This window comes from Dermochelys coriacea, chromosome 13, assembly GCF_009764565.3.
Source record: "Dermochelys coriacea isolate rDerCor1 chromosome 13, rDerCor1.pri.v4, whole genome shotgun sequence".
Classification (NCBI taxonomy): Eukaryota; Metazoa; Chordata; order Testudines; family Dermochelyidae; genus Dermochelys; species Dermochelys coriacea.
In genome coordinates, this window is record NC_050080.1 from 194763 (window position 1) to 210602 (window position 15840).

The 15840-nt window shown below is 46.8% G+C and overlaps 1 protein-coding gene across 9 annotated transcripts in view; it reads left to right on the forward strand.

Annotated features, from left to right (window-relative positions):
* ELMO2 (engulfment and cell motility 2) overlaps positions 1-15840 on the forward strand; it is a 56870-nt gene that overhangs the window by 30816 nt on the left and 10214 nt on the right. For 3 of the 9 annotated variants that reach the window (XM_038369392.2, XM_038369393.2, XM_038369395.2), the window contains 8 exons: positions 1620-1771; positions 4532-4610; positions 5228-5263; positions 8223-8273; positions 8585-8707; positions 9029-9163; positions 9655-9759; positions 9848-9956. In XM_038369392.2, the coding sequence (XP_038225320.1) occupies positions 1620-1771; positions 4532-4610; positions 5228-5263; positions 8223-8273; positions 8585-8707; positions 9029-9163; positions 9655-9759; positions 9848-9956 (790 nt within the window). Of the gene's footprint in view, positions 1-1619; positions 1772-4031; positions 4611-5227; positions 5264-8222; positions 8274-8584; positions 8708-9028; positions 9164-9654; positions 9760-9847; positions 9957-15840 lie in introns of those variants that run through there. The other 6 variants (XM_038369394.2, XM_043495895.1, XM_038369399.2 and 3 more) reach the window with 5 other exon arrangements.

The window sequence follows — 15840 nt, forward strand, 5'->3', positions numbered from 1 at the left end:
AGTTGGGGGGGGCAGACACCCACAACTCATCCCCCGAGTCCAGCTGTGGGGGCCACCCCAGCCAATAAAGTCAAACCCCTTACCCTGCCAGAACTCAGCCATGGGGGCCCCCCAGCCTAGATACATGCTCCTTCCCCCCCCCTCCCCCCGAGAGCCCAGCCGTGGCCACTTCCCTCCAGGAGCCCAGCCATGCTCCCCCCCCCCCCCCCCCCCCCCCGAGCACAGCCTCTCTACCAGCCAGGGATCCAGAGGGAGAAACAGCTTGCTGCTGGGTCCCTGGCTTGTGTGGAGTTTCCTGCTGTCTCCTTCCCTCATGCGGAGAACTGCAGCTGCCAGGCAGGAACCCTCTAGCTTCCCCCTCTTCCCCCCCCCCCCCCCCCCGCCATGTCTTCTGTGTGTGAGCTGAGCTGGGCTTTGCCAGCTCCAGCAGCACCTAGTGGTGGCCAGCAGCACTGCAGCCCATGTCTGTGGGGGAAAGGAAATTGTGCACAAAAAAACAATTTCTGTAAAATTTTGCATTGCGCATTGATGCAGAATTCCTCCAGAAGTAAATAATTTCATATTTAAGTTCCTTCAGATCTCTTGGTGAATACCATCTTATCCTGGTGATTTATTATTGTTTAATTTATCAATTTGTTCCAAAACCTCCCCTGACATCTCAATCTGGGACAGTTCCTTAGATTTGTCACCTAAAAAGAATGTCTCAGGTGTGGGAATCTCCCTCAAATTCTCTGCAGTGAAGATTGTTTCAAAGAATTCATTTAGCTTCTCCACAATGGCCTTGTCTTCCTTGAGTGCTCCTTTAGTACCTTGATCATCCAGTGGCCCCACTGATTGTTTGGCAGGCTTCCTGCTTCTGAGGGGTACTTAAAAATTTTTGCAGTTAGTTTTTGGGGTGTTTGGTAGTTGTACCAAAATAGAATCTGAAGGTTGCCTAATTATACTTTTCCACTTAACTTACCAGAATGTGAACCATAGGTGTGGTCTGGCCCATTTTAAGTCAACATTAATTGTGTCACTATTCACTATTCTAGCAGAAACAACCATCTTATATGTGTCTCCCACAATCCCAAACTGCTCCTGTGCTTCCCTGGCTGCCTAGATCTCCAGCTTCTACAGTGTAGTTATTGGTTCTTGATACAAAATCCTGCAGCATGCTGCAAATAAAGATTGTAGGGATGTCAGAATCTCTTATCTCTATGTGGCGGGTGCAACGTGAGGCATGAGTGAGACAGCCTTATGCTAAGGAAGGTTACAGACCATCTTACTCCATAAAAGCAGGAGGTGCCTAGGCCACAGCCTCTCAGAGTTGGGGTAGTGTCCTTCTCACAGTTGCAGAAGCTGGACCTTCTGGGATTGTGGTGCATGTCACATGCTCCACACTGAGTGGGTTTCTCCTGCTCTGATGCAGCTTCCAGGAGGAGTGTGACTCTTGCAGGCAGCTGGATGCACGGTGAGGTGGTGCTGATTTTTAGAATACGATGCAGTTGCTACACTTCCTTCTGGTGTTCTGAGGCCTGCCTCCTCTGCCTGCCTGTGTCAAAGCATTTTGGTATTTGGTTTGTCACACAGCCTCTGTGATGGGCATCTTGCTGAGCTGCTGATTTCTCTGGATTTAGATTTCGGGATATGTGAGTCAGCCCATGGTAGACGTCTCCATTCTTCAGCGATCCCTGGCCATCCTAGAGAGCATGGTGCTGAACAGCCAGACTCTGTACCAGAAGATAGCAGAGGAGATCACTGTGGGGCAGCTCATCTCTCACCTCCAGGTGTGAGTATCCAACAACCCAGAGTGGAGAGATCTAAAACTAAACTGAGATTTGTAAAACTTGTTTAGATTATCATTTTAGATTAAATTTCATAACAATGCTGTTTTAAATGGTGTTACTGGTAGGGTGTCTTATTTGAACTTAACAAATCTGCGAAAGGCAAAGAACAAGAAATTGGAAAATTATGGCACTAATCCTGGAAATACTTCAGGAATTGAGTAATTTCCCTCATGTGAATAGTCTCACTGATTTCAGTGGGATTAATCATGTGCTTAATATGCACATGCAGAAGAGTTGGCAGGATTGGGGCCTAAAACTGTATTGTTAGTCAAAACTTTTATTTTATAAATCCAAATAGCACTGTAAAGCAAAATTACTTCAGTGTTACCAGTGAAAAGTTGTTCAGTATTTCAGTACATTAACAAAGTTAAAACTTGTGAATTCTGTGTATACAATCTCTCAAACATTAATATTAACATGAATATTTCATAATGCAACACATTCAACTTTCATTACAATCCATGATCAGAAATCACAGGCCAGTTACCAAGGAGTCCTAATATTTGCATTCCCTGAGGATCCCCTCTGTGCTTTCAGAATTGCTTGAGAAGGACAATCAGCTTAAGGTCTGACAAGTGCACGGCTACCTTCCTTGTTTGTGTTTGGCAGCTGCAAGGTGGTTGTTGCAAAATTGTTTAATCCCATCAAGCCCAGTCCTGGGAGTCAGTGGGGGTCCATGCATGTGCTTTGCTAAGATGTAGATTTTTTGCCCCTGCCTCCTTTCCTGTCAAAGCATGGCCATTTAGCAGGTAATGGTCCATCAGCATTGTTCACACCTGGCTGAGGCATCAGTTTGCCCTTTGTCTCTGAGGAACTGGTTGGCCATTTCCCAGACTTCTCTGGGAAACATATTTTTAGTCAAGATCCCAGCTTTTGTTTATAACATTACATATTGTACTACTACATGCATTTTGCCATGATATTGATAAGCAAATTGAGTTTTTAAATACCTCAAAAGGCATACCATATACAAACATTTTTACAATAGTGTGTAGGGTGTGAACACAGGCATGTATTCTATCACAGTTGCCCACATCCCAGGTAAGTGCCCAGTCACTGGGTGCTAAAAGTTTTATAAGGAGGGCATCACCACTGCATTTTTCTGGAAATAAACGGTTTGCTCGAAATATTTTGCTGAGCTCTAGTTGCAGATGCAGCACTGGCTATTTGCTTATTGAGTTCATGTTTGAGTTTGTGATGTTCTCTCAACAAAATATACTAATGAAGATCAGAGATGCTTCATTTCAGGGCTGAAGCTTCTTAAGAGAAAAAACCTCTAGGTAAACCTGAAATGCCACAAACTGTTAGGAAACTAATTGTATAAACAAGTACAAAACCTCATTATTAATAATGTAAGACTATAAAATGAGGAGAAAGTAAAGAACTAACAACATGTAAATAAAATATCTCATTTTAATTTTTTTAATTCAATTTTTAAAAATCTAAAACTTTTTAATCATTTTTATTCACTTCCCACAAGGGAGCCAGCTGCTGCTTCAGTCTCGTTTGCTTCATGTCTTCACTCTTTATTTTTCTGTGTTCAACTCTGTGCCACACATGGGGCCAGCTACCATGCCCTCTCCAGCTCCTCCTCCCCGACCTGAGCGACCCATGACAACCTCTCCCCTTGGTCAGCCTTTCCCATGGAGCCTCCTTGTCCTCCTCATGAAAAGTCTAGGCTCATGAGTCAGGGCCTGTAATTTTACAACCCCCACCTGCCACAGCCCAGAGGTTGAGGCTCTGGCCCCTGTGTCCCGAGAGCTGCATTGTTCAGAATAAAGAAAAGGAGTATTTGTGGCACCTTAGAGACTAACAAATTTATTTGAGCATAAGCTTTCATGAGCTACAGCTCACTTCATCAGATGCATTCAATGGAAAATACAGTGGGGAGATTTATATACACAGAGAACATGAAACAATGATTCTAGAAACACTGTAACAAGAGTGATCAAGTAAAGTGAGCTATTACCAGCAGGAGAAAAAAAAAAACCTTTTGTAGTGATAATCAAGCTGGGCCATTTCCAGCAGTTGGCAAGAACATGTGAGGAACAGTGGGGGGGGGAAATAAACATGGGGAAATAGTTTTACTTTGTGTAATGACACATCCACTCCCAGTTTTTATTCAAGCCTAATGTAATGTTGTCCAGTTTGCAAATTAATTCCAATTCAACAGTCTCTTGTTGGAGTCTGTTTTTGAAGTTTATTTGTTGAAGAATTACGACTTAGGTCTGTAATCAAGTGACCAGAGAGACTGAAGTGTTCTCCAATGGCTGCTACTCTGAAAATTGTTCAGAATGTGGATGCTGCTTCTGGCAGTTGCTGCAGTTTGAGTTTCTGCTGGTAGAGACTGAAGCCAAAGGTTGCTGGGCTTGAGAATGGTTTGTAAACTCTTTGATACAGTGTCTGTCATGTGAGCCAGAAGAAATAGCTTAAACCATGTTTGGAAGCATTTGTCATAGTGTATTTTCCCCCGACTACAGCAGTTTTTACCTGTCAGTTCAGTAGTGTTCTGAGCAAAGCTAGATGACATGGTGGTAAAAATAGTTGGGTCCTGTCTGAGGAACTGCACCAGTGCAGATCCTGCCTTCAGATATCCTCGAATAGATGGCGTGAAGTGACAGCTTGTAATATTCCCCTCTCTGTTCTGCAAACACTCGCTGCTTCTTTCATCTCCAGTTCTCCGTGTGTCTCTGTCCCTGCAGCTCAAACCAGGAGATTCAGACGTATGCCATTGCCCTGATCAATGCCCTCTTCCTGAAGGCGCCTGAGGACAAGAGACAGGTCTGTGACCTCCTTTCTGTAGCCAAAGCCCCAGGCCTGATTAATGGCTGACTGCTCGTTTGCAATTGCAGCATCTGTCTAGGCAGAATGGGGCCCAGACTCAGACAAGCTCTTTCTATTGCTGTGGGACACTCTCTTGCAGTTGTTCAGCATGGGGGGAAATGCAGCAATCCCAACAGAGATCTGACTGGCGCAGAAGGCTATTGGTGTGGGGGATGTCCAGCAGGAAAATGGGATGTTGCTGGGGAAGAAGCATAGAGTGATTGTGTGTAGAGCATGGACGCCCTTTGGAGAAACTGAGTCCTGTGGGAATGCCACGTGGGAGTGCAGCACAGGGTGGGGCGGTTAGGAGCCCCATGGGACTGTCCAACATGCGTGCAAACAATCTTTAAGACCCATGGGCATGTCCCCATGACATGCATAAGAGAAGTAAGATATCTGCTCTGCTTGAGGCACCCCAAGATCTTAGCTAGGTGTGGGGTGTGCATGTGTCTGTGTCGTGAAGCTTTACTCTGTTAACCCTTCCTTCTCCAGTGCCCTGTTTGTGCCCTTTGCTCTGGGCTTTGAGCTAACTCCTCTGTCTGCTTCTCTTTGTGCCTTTTGCTTTCTGCCAGCAGGACAAGCTCCTTAACCCGCTAGACCTGCCTGTCACTGTAAGTAACTCCAGCCCTGGAGGAGGGTCAGATGCCTGCTGAGCTGTAGGCATCCTAGGTAGTTATCCTCCAGCTCTCTCTCCTAGTGCCAGAGATGCTGCATGGGGATTGGAGGTGATGGATGAGCCACGGGAGGGGTGGTCCAGGGGATGGTGCTGGAGGAACCATACAGAGGGTCTGCTTGACTTCAGCTGGCACAGAGGATATTTATAACAATGGTCCATAAAGGGGTTGTTTACGCTGGGGAAACCTTTAAAATTAGTTCAGCTAAACCAATTTTATAACCAGAACCAGTTCAGTAAAAACGGGCCAAGCCACCTTAAACTGCCTAAAACTGAGTCAGTGCTACAGCTCTGATTGATTTTAAAATAGGCTAGAAAACTTGCTATGTAGACAAGACCTTATGATAGCAGAGGTGAAGGGGAACATTCACAGTACTCAATGCTGATGCTCTCAGGTTGTAGTGTATGTCATGCCTGATCTGGGGCTGTTGTGCCATAAGAATACACTTCAGCCTCCAGCTGTCTGCCTCAGGATTGTTGCTTGTGTCCCACTGCCAATGCAGTTTAGAGTATGATTTAGAGACTTCCATTTGGAAGGTTCTCAAAGCGTTTTGCAGACTTTTGTAGCAGGAGAGAGCACTTTATTCCTGCTGAAAATGCAGCCACCTCTGAGGTAGCTCTGTTGACGCTTTTAACAGCACTTAGAAAACAGGATGTAATATTCTAAGACAGACAATGGGTAGGCTTACCATCTCAAATGGAAAGTTCACAAGTAATTCAGGGAGGAAGAACCATAGTTATGCGAGTAGGAGTTTGGCCAAGATACCAAGGCTAATACCCAACTCATAACATTTCCAAGGGATCTTTAATGACCACTTAAATTTTCCTTGCATCCTTTGTATAGCGCCTAACACGTTGGGGTCCTGGTCCACAACTAGGGCTCTCAGCACTACAGTAATAACAATCCAAAAGAGCACCTCCAACCCCACAGAGCCCCTAGTACCATGCTGGGGCATTAGGGACAATAGTGACTTGGAGAGGAAAGCGCCCCCTCCAGTCACCCTCACCATTCCCTGCAGCACAGTTCCCCCAGGGCCGTGCTCGGGCATTAAGGACAATATCAATCACTTGACAGTGGTTAGGCAGTGTGTGTGTGCTCACACTTCTACTTACTATGCTAATCAGGATTGTTTCACTGTCTCCTTTCTTTCCAACCATATACCTGCTTTATCCATCTGTTGTCTCATCATATATACAGCCTGTAAGCTCTTTGGGGCAGGGACTCCCTTTATTTTATGTTTGTATGGCACAAATCTCTAAGGGCATTATAATAGAAATTATAAATAATAAGAAACAGTGCTAATTCAAGGGGCTATATATCCTCTTTTGAACCACACTTCCTGCAGCAGTTGTGTGTTAAGATGTCTCCCATTCAAGTACTGACTCATTTTGACTATAGTTAGCTTGTAAGCCCTGCTGAGCTCACAGTTCTAGGCGGTTTGGCTATCAGCCAGAGTGTCACTCTGCTCTTCCTAGTGGTTCCTGTCTCCAGCAATAGAGAACCAAAAGAGTGAAAACAAAGACCCTAGGAGCCGGCTGAAATGTACATTTTGCCATACTTCCTGTGTGGCCTGGAACTAGCTGGATTGGCATGGGGAGTTTGGGCAGTTGGTACAGTGCAAGGGAGATCAGGAGGGGTAGGTTGCACTAGTGTAATTTATTTAAGTATGATTTCATATTCAAATCCAATTTTGGGCCTGCCCAGCCTATGTTCACCCGTGCTCACAATGTGCAGGGGTTCTGAAATGGACTGTTCTGTTGAATTCATTCCAGATGGCAAATGGCCTGATAGGTCTGCCTCTTTTTATCATGGGCCCATCCAAAGACCTTGCCCCAATAGCAAATTTCTAAAAAGTTCCCACCATGATATTAGCACTGGCACAGCTCCACATGATAGCGTAAACAGGTTGCTGGTGTTTTAATCAGCATGTCATCTAGACCTGTGGAGAGATGGCAGGTTAGGTGATATATGCATGAAGTCTGGTCAGCTGGCCATGCTGGTCCCAGACATGCTGGTCCCAGACACACAGGTTTGCAGCAGACTCGTGTGTCTGTCTGTCGGGATGAGGCACCTCCTCAGCATGTGTGATGTTTAAACACTTCTCACTTCTTTATTTCTTTGCTAAATTTGAAAGAGCACAGTTAAAGAGCCTTTGCTCCTCAGGCTGAGTGACAGGCTGAGGGAAACAAAGCCACTTGAGCAAATATAGCAACTGAAAACTTCAAGCATGAAACTTACTTCCTTTCTATTTGTGTAACTCAAAATCAGCTCAGTGGTTTGTCTTCAAACTGCCCCTTAAAAATCACCTTTTGATGCTGAGACAAGGGAAATGTGAGCTCCAGAGGAAGAGTTCTGAGAAAGTGATAAGCTGTTGAAACAGGGGGACTCCTGTGTCGGCTCAGAACATGCTGGCTGGGCTGTTTACCTGATTGCAGTAAGACTTCTGTAGACAAATACATCCCTGCACTGGTCAGAGTACACCTCCCCAGTTCACGGGCATCCGGGACAGGCTTGGTCTGCAGTACAGGCTAGGGCAGCCCAAGTAACACTCCATGCTGCCATAGCTCCAACAGGCATTGACCAGCAGGGGACATCCAGGGCCAAGCTTCCTCCTGCTCCCAGACCTCCACACATCCTCTTGCACTGGTAGTATGGGAGTGCAAAGGGGCCATAGAGCACTAATGAATTGGGCCCTTAGATCTCAGGGTGACCAGCACTCTAAAGAGAGACAGATCGGGGGGAGGAATTGTCCCACAGTGATTGTCTGTAATGAGTTATCTGTCCTACATTATGGGCTGTCACTGATCCGTTGCTCGCCTTTTCTCTCCTTTCTGCAAGAGGTGGGTTCTGGTTTTGTTTTTCTCTCATGTTTCTTTTATCTCTGAATTCCCAACAGGAAATGGCTAATGCGTTTGCCCAGAAGCACCTGAGGTCTATAATCCTGAATGTGAGTATGTGACAAATGACAGGGAGCTTCTTAGCCATTACTAATTGGAAACCTCGATTATGCTGAGTTTAAATCTTGCTGCCTAAGGGCACTTCCAGGAGTATGAGTCTGTGCAGAGTGGAATTGCAGCCACTTGTCCAAGAGAGAGAAGACAGTTGACAGCGTGTTTTCTTCTGGCATTAGAGCAAGTCCCGTCAGGTGTTGGATCTTCACAAACACAGGGGTATGGGCAGCCTGACTTATGCCTACAGCAAGCGGCACTCAGTAGTTTTTCTAACTGTTCACTCTTGCCCCCACCCTTGATATTGCAGCATGTGATCAGAGGAAACCGCCCAATCAAAACAGAAATGGCGCATCAGCTGTACGTGCTGCAGGTCCTGACCTTTAACCTCCTGGAAGAGCGGATGATGACCAAGATGGATCCCAATGATCAGGTCATTGTTAGGGCTGCAGTTAGTGCACTATAGAGGAAGCCCCAGGATCAGCAGGCTGGGTACGATTATGAGGGACAGGAGGTGCTGAAAGAGGGGAACTGCTTCATGACTGGCTTCCTTAGCTCCACCTCAGCTGCAGGGAGTGTTAAAAGCTGAAGTTCCCAATGGGTGTCACTGTAAAAAGTGCCATCTCAATTTCTGGCATTTGATCCATGCCCATAACATGAACTCTGGAGAGAGACAAGACAGCATGGTGTTGTGTAGAAATATTGCTGGTGTGATTGCTGATGTGCTGCAATCTCCTTGCCATTTATCCCTCAGGCACAAAGAGATGTCATATTTGAGCTGAGAAGAATCGCTTTTGATGCAGAGTCTGATGGCAACACCGTACCTGGGGGCGGGACAGAAAAACGCAAAGCCATGTACACCAAGGACTACAAGATGCTGGGATTCACTGTATGCATCCAGAGGGATTGCTGATGCCGCAGTGTGCTAGAGGCAGCTTAAGAGCTCCCTATCAGGGAGGGGGGAACAGGAGGAGGCCACAAAGTGCACAGATGACACCCCATTTCTGTATCGGAGCCTTGGACATTTCCTAAGAGAGGAACTCTGCAGAGGCAGGGCCCCCTGTTTGTATCATTGTGAACTCATTTCTTAGTTAAAGCCAGTGATTAGGCTCAGGTCTCTTGCGCATGATGTGCAAGGATCTTCTCAGAGGGCACAGATTGTGGTGTGCGAGTCACGTCTATCTCCACAAGAGCAATAAATAACGTTTCCAGAGACAATTTGGATAGGTGGCCACTCGAGTGTTCCCTGTGTGGATTGCTCATCTCAGGCGGAGGGTTCTGGGAGGGTTAAGGACCCCCTGCACAGGCAGATTCAGGGGGGCTTCTTTCAGGATTCCCTAGGACTAATGTGTTTGGGTTTTTCCTACACTCTACCCACAGAATCACATCAATCCAGCCATGGACTTTACCCAGACTCCCCCAGGGATGCTGGCTTTGGACAACATGCTCTACTTGGCCAAATTCCATCAGGACACCTACATCAGGGTATGGAGAGAAGGGTATCTCCTGCAAACATCATCACCCTGGTTTGTGCTGCGTCATGCGTGTGCTCTCTCTCTCTCTCTCTCTCTAGATTGTCCTGGAGAACAGCAGTCGAGAGGACAAGCATGAGTGCCCATTTGGGCGCAGTGCCATTGAGCTCACCAAAATGCTGTGTGAAATCCTGCAGGTTGGGGAGCTCCGTAAGTGCCTCCATCCTAACCCCTGGAACCTTTCTCTGGATGTGCTGTGTACTGGGGAGGTGCTCCTCTGAAATCACCCATAGGGTATACATCCTGTGCCCAAGGACAGAGAGACTGGAGCTCCGTGCTTTCTTGTGATCCATGAGTGCTGAGACCAGGGTCTGTGCTCCTTGGTGAGCTAGGCTCCTTGGGCTGGAGTAGGGCTGTACAAGGTCAGAGGACACAGTGGTAAAACTGTCTGCATTACAGCTCATCCAGCTGGTAGTACCAGTGCTGAAGAGCAGGTAAGAAATGTCCTTATGTAGGCAAGGCCATGGATGCTATTGGGGCCTCCTGAGCCATGTGTGAGAGTCAGGAGAAAAGCTCTCTTCTGGGGCTACAAGGGTGGTAGTGCTCCGCTCTTCTTTAGGTATGTGTCAGTATGGATCCCACTATAGGTGTGCATGTACCTCATACATGCAAGTCAATCTTTTTCTGAATAGCAATGTCTGTTGGGCCCCATGTGTGCCCTGTGCAATGGCATAAAGGGAAAAGAGACCACAACCCTCCCTTGGTTCCCTCTTACAACCCATGGCAGAGACACTGAACCAAATGAATATCTGACTCATTACTCTTTCTTGAGCTTCAAACTCACTTCAGATTACTTTATTCTGTGAAGGAATTCCTCTTCATCTCATTATTAATTTTGATTTGGACATTAAAAAAAGAAAGGGAAAAGGATGGGGGTTAACCTGCCTAAAAGCTCCCATGCACACAACCTGCACAGCACAGTGAGGCACTTCACACATGCTATAGGTTAAAACCCTGTCCATTGTGCAACGGTCTCATGTCCTTAACTGATGAGCACAACAGATTCCATTTCTGCCTTGGGGAAGGGCACGTCCACAGCAAGTGCTCATTCTGCTGTTCCTTCTCATCCAACACGTGAACATGAAGAGACACAAGGCTCAAGTTACATATCTTTGAGCAATCCATGAATGATGCAGCCAATCCTGGAGATGAGAGCTCCACCAAGTTGGAGTCAAGGAGGCTATCCCCAGCAACTGCTCCACTAACCAGGCACCATACCCCTGTTTTCCATTGTGGGGGAAGAAGTCATCAAAAAGGATGCCAAGACCACTGGTATCAGTCCCAAGATCTCCAAGACTGGTCATAGCACTGGCATAGATGGCCTTACTGCTCAACACTTTAGCACCAACTCCAGGACAAAGAGATCCCGTAGCAACAGACTGGCATGGATTCCAAGAGCAGCTTGGAGCATCCAGCAGTTTTATCCTGAAAAAAGGATTTGAAACATTCCTCCAAAAACAGATCTAACCCCTCCATGACATTGAGGGCTGGGAGCAAGATACAGACTATGAAGACAGCACAGGAGACAGCTGTACTTTTACAAATTTTGACACTGAGACTTACACTGGTATCAACAGTCATGCCAGTCAACAAACTTTTCTGGTACCAAGATGCACCTTAGAGGAACTGCCATCACCTCTACACTTGGGATAGAAACCAGCACTGGAGACTCCAGCACCAGACATACTCCTAATGGTACTGCCGTTCACAGAGATGTACTTCTCTTCACCATATCCAACCCGTTCCCTCTCTCCTACTTCAAGTAGGGAACCCTCTTCCATCAGATCAGTGTAAGGATCTGTGGGACTAGAACCCAGGTCTGCAGAGCTCAGGACTGCAGTTCCAACATAGTCACCGGGGGCCATTCAGAGCCCCATCCAAGGAGCATTGTGGAGATTAGGTGCGGTAGGAAGAACTGCCCAATGGGGACAGGTCCAATAGGGGCAGGGAGGGGGTGGAGTTGGGGCGGGGACTTTGGGGGGATGAGTTGGAATGGGGGGGGCACGAGCTCCCACCAGCGCCGGGGAAAGTTGGTGCCTATGCCAATGGGTTCAGAGCAGTAATACTCTGCAGCCTTTTGATTGGCCCATGCTCACTATTTAACCCTCGAGGGTGCCCCAGGAAGTTGTTTGGACAACCACACAGACCTCTGGCCAGCTGCAACTCCAGACCTCCCCTAGCTTTCTGATCTCCAGTCTCCAAACTCAGCCGGACTCTGACCTTTACTCTTGCCTGTTGATCCTATCTCTAACGATTACTCCTATCCCTGCTCGCTGACTAATGCCTCGTGGCCACCCTTGAGTGTGTGGACACCAGCCCAGCCATAACTGCTAGATGAAACTACTTACATATCTATCTCTTACTCTCAGAAAAGGATCTTAGAGGGAGTTCCAGCAACATTCTATACCAGGCACTGATGCATGACTGCAGTTGACCTGTCCACTGCCAATCTGGCCAGTACTCTTATAATCTGCACCTTGGCCTTACCGGCCCTCCTGGGGCCATCCACAGTCCAGGAGCAGACCCCCATTGCATGTATAGGGGAAAAGGATGATGTCTCAATCACCATTAGGTCAATGGCCAAGCCCTCCCCTCACCAGAACTAGGGGAAGCCCTTCATGAGCAAGTCAAGGCAGCTTGAGAGATGCTTCAACTGTTCTCCCCACCAAAGGGGTCTTCATTTTTTCCTGATGAGGTGGTTGCATCAGTCCAGACACTAGCCATTGTTGACTTTAGAGCCTTCCAAGATGTGCTCTCGAGGATAGCTGAAACATCAGATATAGTGAGATACAGTGATCCAAGAGAACACGCACAAGCTGTTTGATATTTTTAGCTCCTCAGTGCCATCAAGAATTGACCTCCTGATTTAATGAGGGCATAATGGACCCAGCAAAGGGACTGTGGCATGCCCCAATCTCGCTTTCCCCTGCTTGGAACTAAGAAGAAAAGCACTGCCAAATACTGTTCAAGAGCTTTGAACATTTTTACATGCATCCAGCACCAGGGTTGCTAGTTGTATCTGTTGTTCAGGAGAAAAGACCAGATCCATCGAGGAACTCCTAAAGATAAGCACCTCAGGAAATTAGACCTTTTTAGTCAGAGGGCACATTCATCAGCCTCCCTCTGGATGTGTATGATGAACTATCAGACCTTATTCGTGAAAGGGGTTTTTTATGTGGGAAAGAGTGTGATTCTTCCATCCCCTTCCTATTTTGGTTCCCACAGGGATGCAGAGAAGAGCTCAGAGAAACCATCAGAGTTCCAGATGATAGCAAAAAACAGCGCTACAAATAGCAATGGACAAGTCTGGTACAGCTGCTAGATCCATGGCTATGGCAATTACAACACACCAGGCAGCTGTTCAGCAACCAGACGGCTGAGGCACTCCCATTCCCTCAAGGCTTCAAGGATAGTGCTGAGGTCCCTAGGGATCTACATCCCAGCACCATATCAAAGCTCTTCCAACATCAGAGCCTGCAAAAGCAAAGAACGCTGTCCTGTTGCCAGGTACCAACCAGATATGCATCCAGAAAGCAGGGTCGTAACTCCAGGAGTACCTGTCATCTTCCTCTATTGTGCAGCAGGTTTGATGGGGGTGTTGAGAACCACATCAAGACCATCCCAGAGCTGACCTTGAGAAACTACCTCACCCACTTCCATCTGGTGTGATCAGGGATTATACCAGCAAGTGAGTGCTGGGCGTGCCCCATCTAATTCTTTTCCTTGTCCCCTACCCACTCTCCTTCCCTGTCCGTCTTCATGAACCCCTCATGAGAGCCTGTTACAAAAAAGTGGCCTCATTGCTTCATCTAGGATCCATAGGAGAGGCTCCACAGGAGGACAGGGAAAAGGCTTCTGCTCCCAATATTTCCTTATTCTGAAGAAGAAAGTTGCCTTCAGAGGAGGTTGAACAGACACATTTGCCGCTTCAAATTCAGTATGGTAGCACCTTCTTCATCCCATCTCTTCAGGTTCTGGACTGATTTGTGGCTCTTGACTTGTAGGACATGTACTTCCACACAGCGATCCACCTAGGCCACAGAAGTACCAGATATTTACAGTAGAGCCCAATTACTGCAAGTACAAAGTATTGCCTTTCAGGTTCTTCACAGCACCAACAGTCTACAAAATGTGTTGCCACGATGGAGGCACACCTAAGAGGGCATCTGTGTCTAGATGACTGGCTGATCAGAGGCAGATCCTATCAGGAAGCTCTAAGAAGCCTCAGTTGTGCCCTCTCCCTGTTTGCCCAGCTGGGCTTCCTGGTGAATTACAAGAAATTGTCTTTTTATCCTATCACAGATGATAGTTTATATGGGCCAGGATAGATTCCAAGACAGCAAGGGCTAGGCTGCCAGAAGACTCATTCCTTTTGCTCCAATTATCACTGAACACAGTGAAATCACAACCAGCTATGATGCTGCTTGCCAGAATTCATCTGAGGCCTCTACAATTCTGGCTCAGGTCAGTTTACTTCTAGGCTAAGTACCTGATGAGCAGGAAAGTCCTACTATCACCTAATGTGCTCTTAGCGCTGGACTGGTGGCTGCATCCCAACAAAGTCCAAAAAGGGATGCGGGTCACAGTGACCCTGTTGCCAACTATGGCATTAGTTGACACATCAGGTACAGGCTGAGGAGCTCACCTAGCTCCATCTACAGATACAAGGAGTCTAGTCTCCAGAGGACACAGGGCTGCATATAAATGTCCTAGAACTCAGAGCAATTGGACTGATGTGTATGGCATTCCTCCCAGTCTTACGACATTCCCTAGTGCAGATATTGACTGACAATACATTAGCATTTCATTACATAAAATGGAATGGGTGACAGCTATTTGCCTCTCTGCAAATAAATGAACAAACGATGGAAATGGTATCATGCACATAGCATAACCCTGGGAGCTCTGCACTGCCTGGGAGTTGTCAACAATCTGATGAACATCCTGAGCAAGCAATCAATTACCAGTCACAAGGGTTAATGCAAAAAGAAAAGGAGTACTTGTGGCACCTTAGAGACTAACAAATGTATTGGAGCATAAGCTTTCGTGAGCTACAGCTCACTTCATCGGATGCATTTGGTGGGGGGAAAAAAAAGTTGTTTTTGTTTTGTTTTTTTTTTCCACCAGATGCATCCGATGAAGTGAGCTGTAGCTCACAAAAGCTTATGCTCTAATAAATTTGTTAGTCTCTAAGGTGCCACAAGTACTCCTTTTCTTTTTGCGAATACAGACTAACATGGCTGCTACTCTGAAAAGGGTTAATGCAGGATTCTATCACTAGCTCGACTTCCCATCAGTGGGCAACACCTCTGATGTGTACCACCAAAGACAACACCCAGTGTCCAAACTTCTGTTCCAGAGAGGGCATGAGCCTTTGATCATTGCTGGATGTTTTTCTTCTGCAATGGAATAAAGACCTTGTATTGCCTTCCCACCAATTCCGCTAATCCCCAAGGTTACTGACAAAATCTCACAGTACCAGGGTCATATTCAGAGCTCCTATTGACTGAGGCAGTTGTGGCTGACGGACCTGTTGCAGGGGTCTGTGCAATCACCGGTCAGGCTGCTGGGCCAATTAGACGTTTTGTCACAGAATCAGATTCTCCACTCTGAACCAAAGTCCCTGCACTTATAGAATCATAGAATCATAGAATATCAGGGTTGGAAGGGACCCCAGAAGGTCATCTAGTCCAACCCCCTGCTCAAAGCAGGACCAAGTCCCAGTTAAATCATCCTAGCCAGGGCTTTGTCAAGCCTGACCTTAAAAACCTCTAAGGAAGGAGATTCTACCACCTCCCTAGGTAACGCATTCCAGTGTTTCACCACCCTCTTAGTGAAAAAGTTTTTCCTAATATCCAATCTAAACCTCCCCCATTGCAACTTGAGACCATTACTCCTCGTTCTGTCATCTGCTACCATTGAGAACAGTCTAGAGCCATCCTCTTTGAAACCCCCTTTCAGGTAGTTGAAAGCAGCTATCAAATCCCCCCTCATTCTTCTCTTCTGCAGACTAAACAATCCCAGCTCCCTCAGC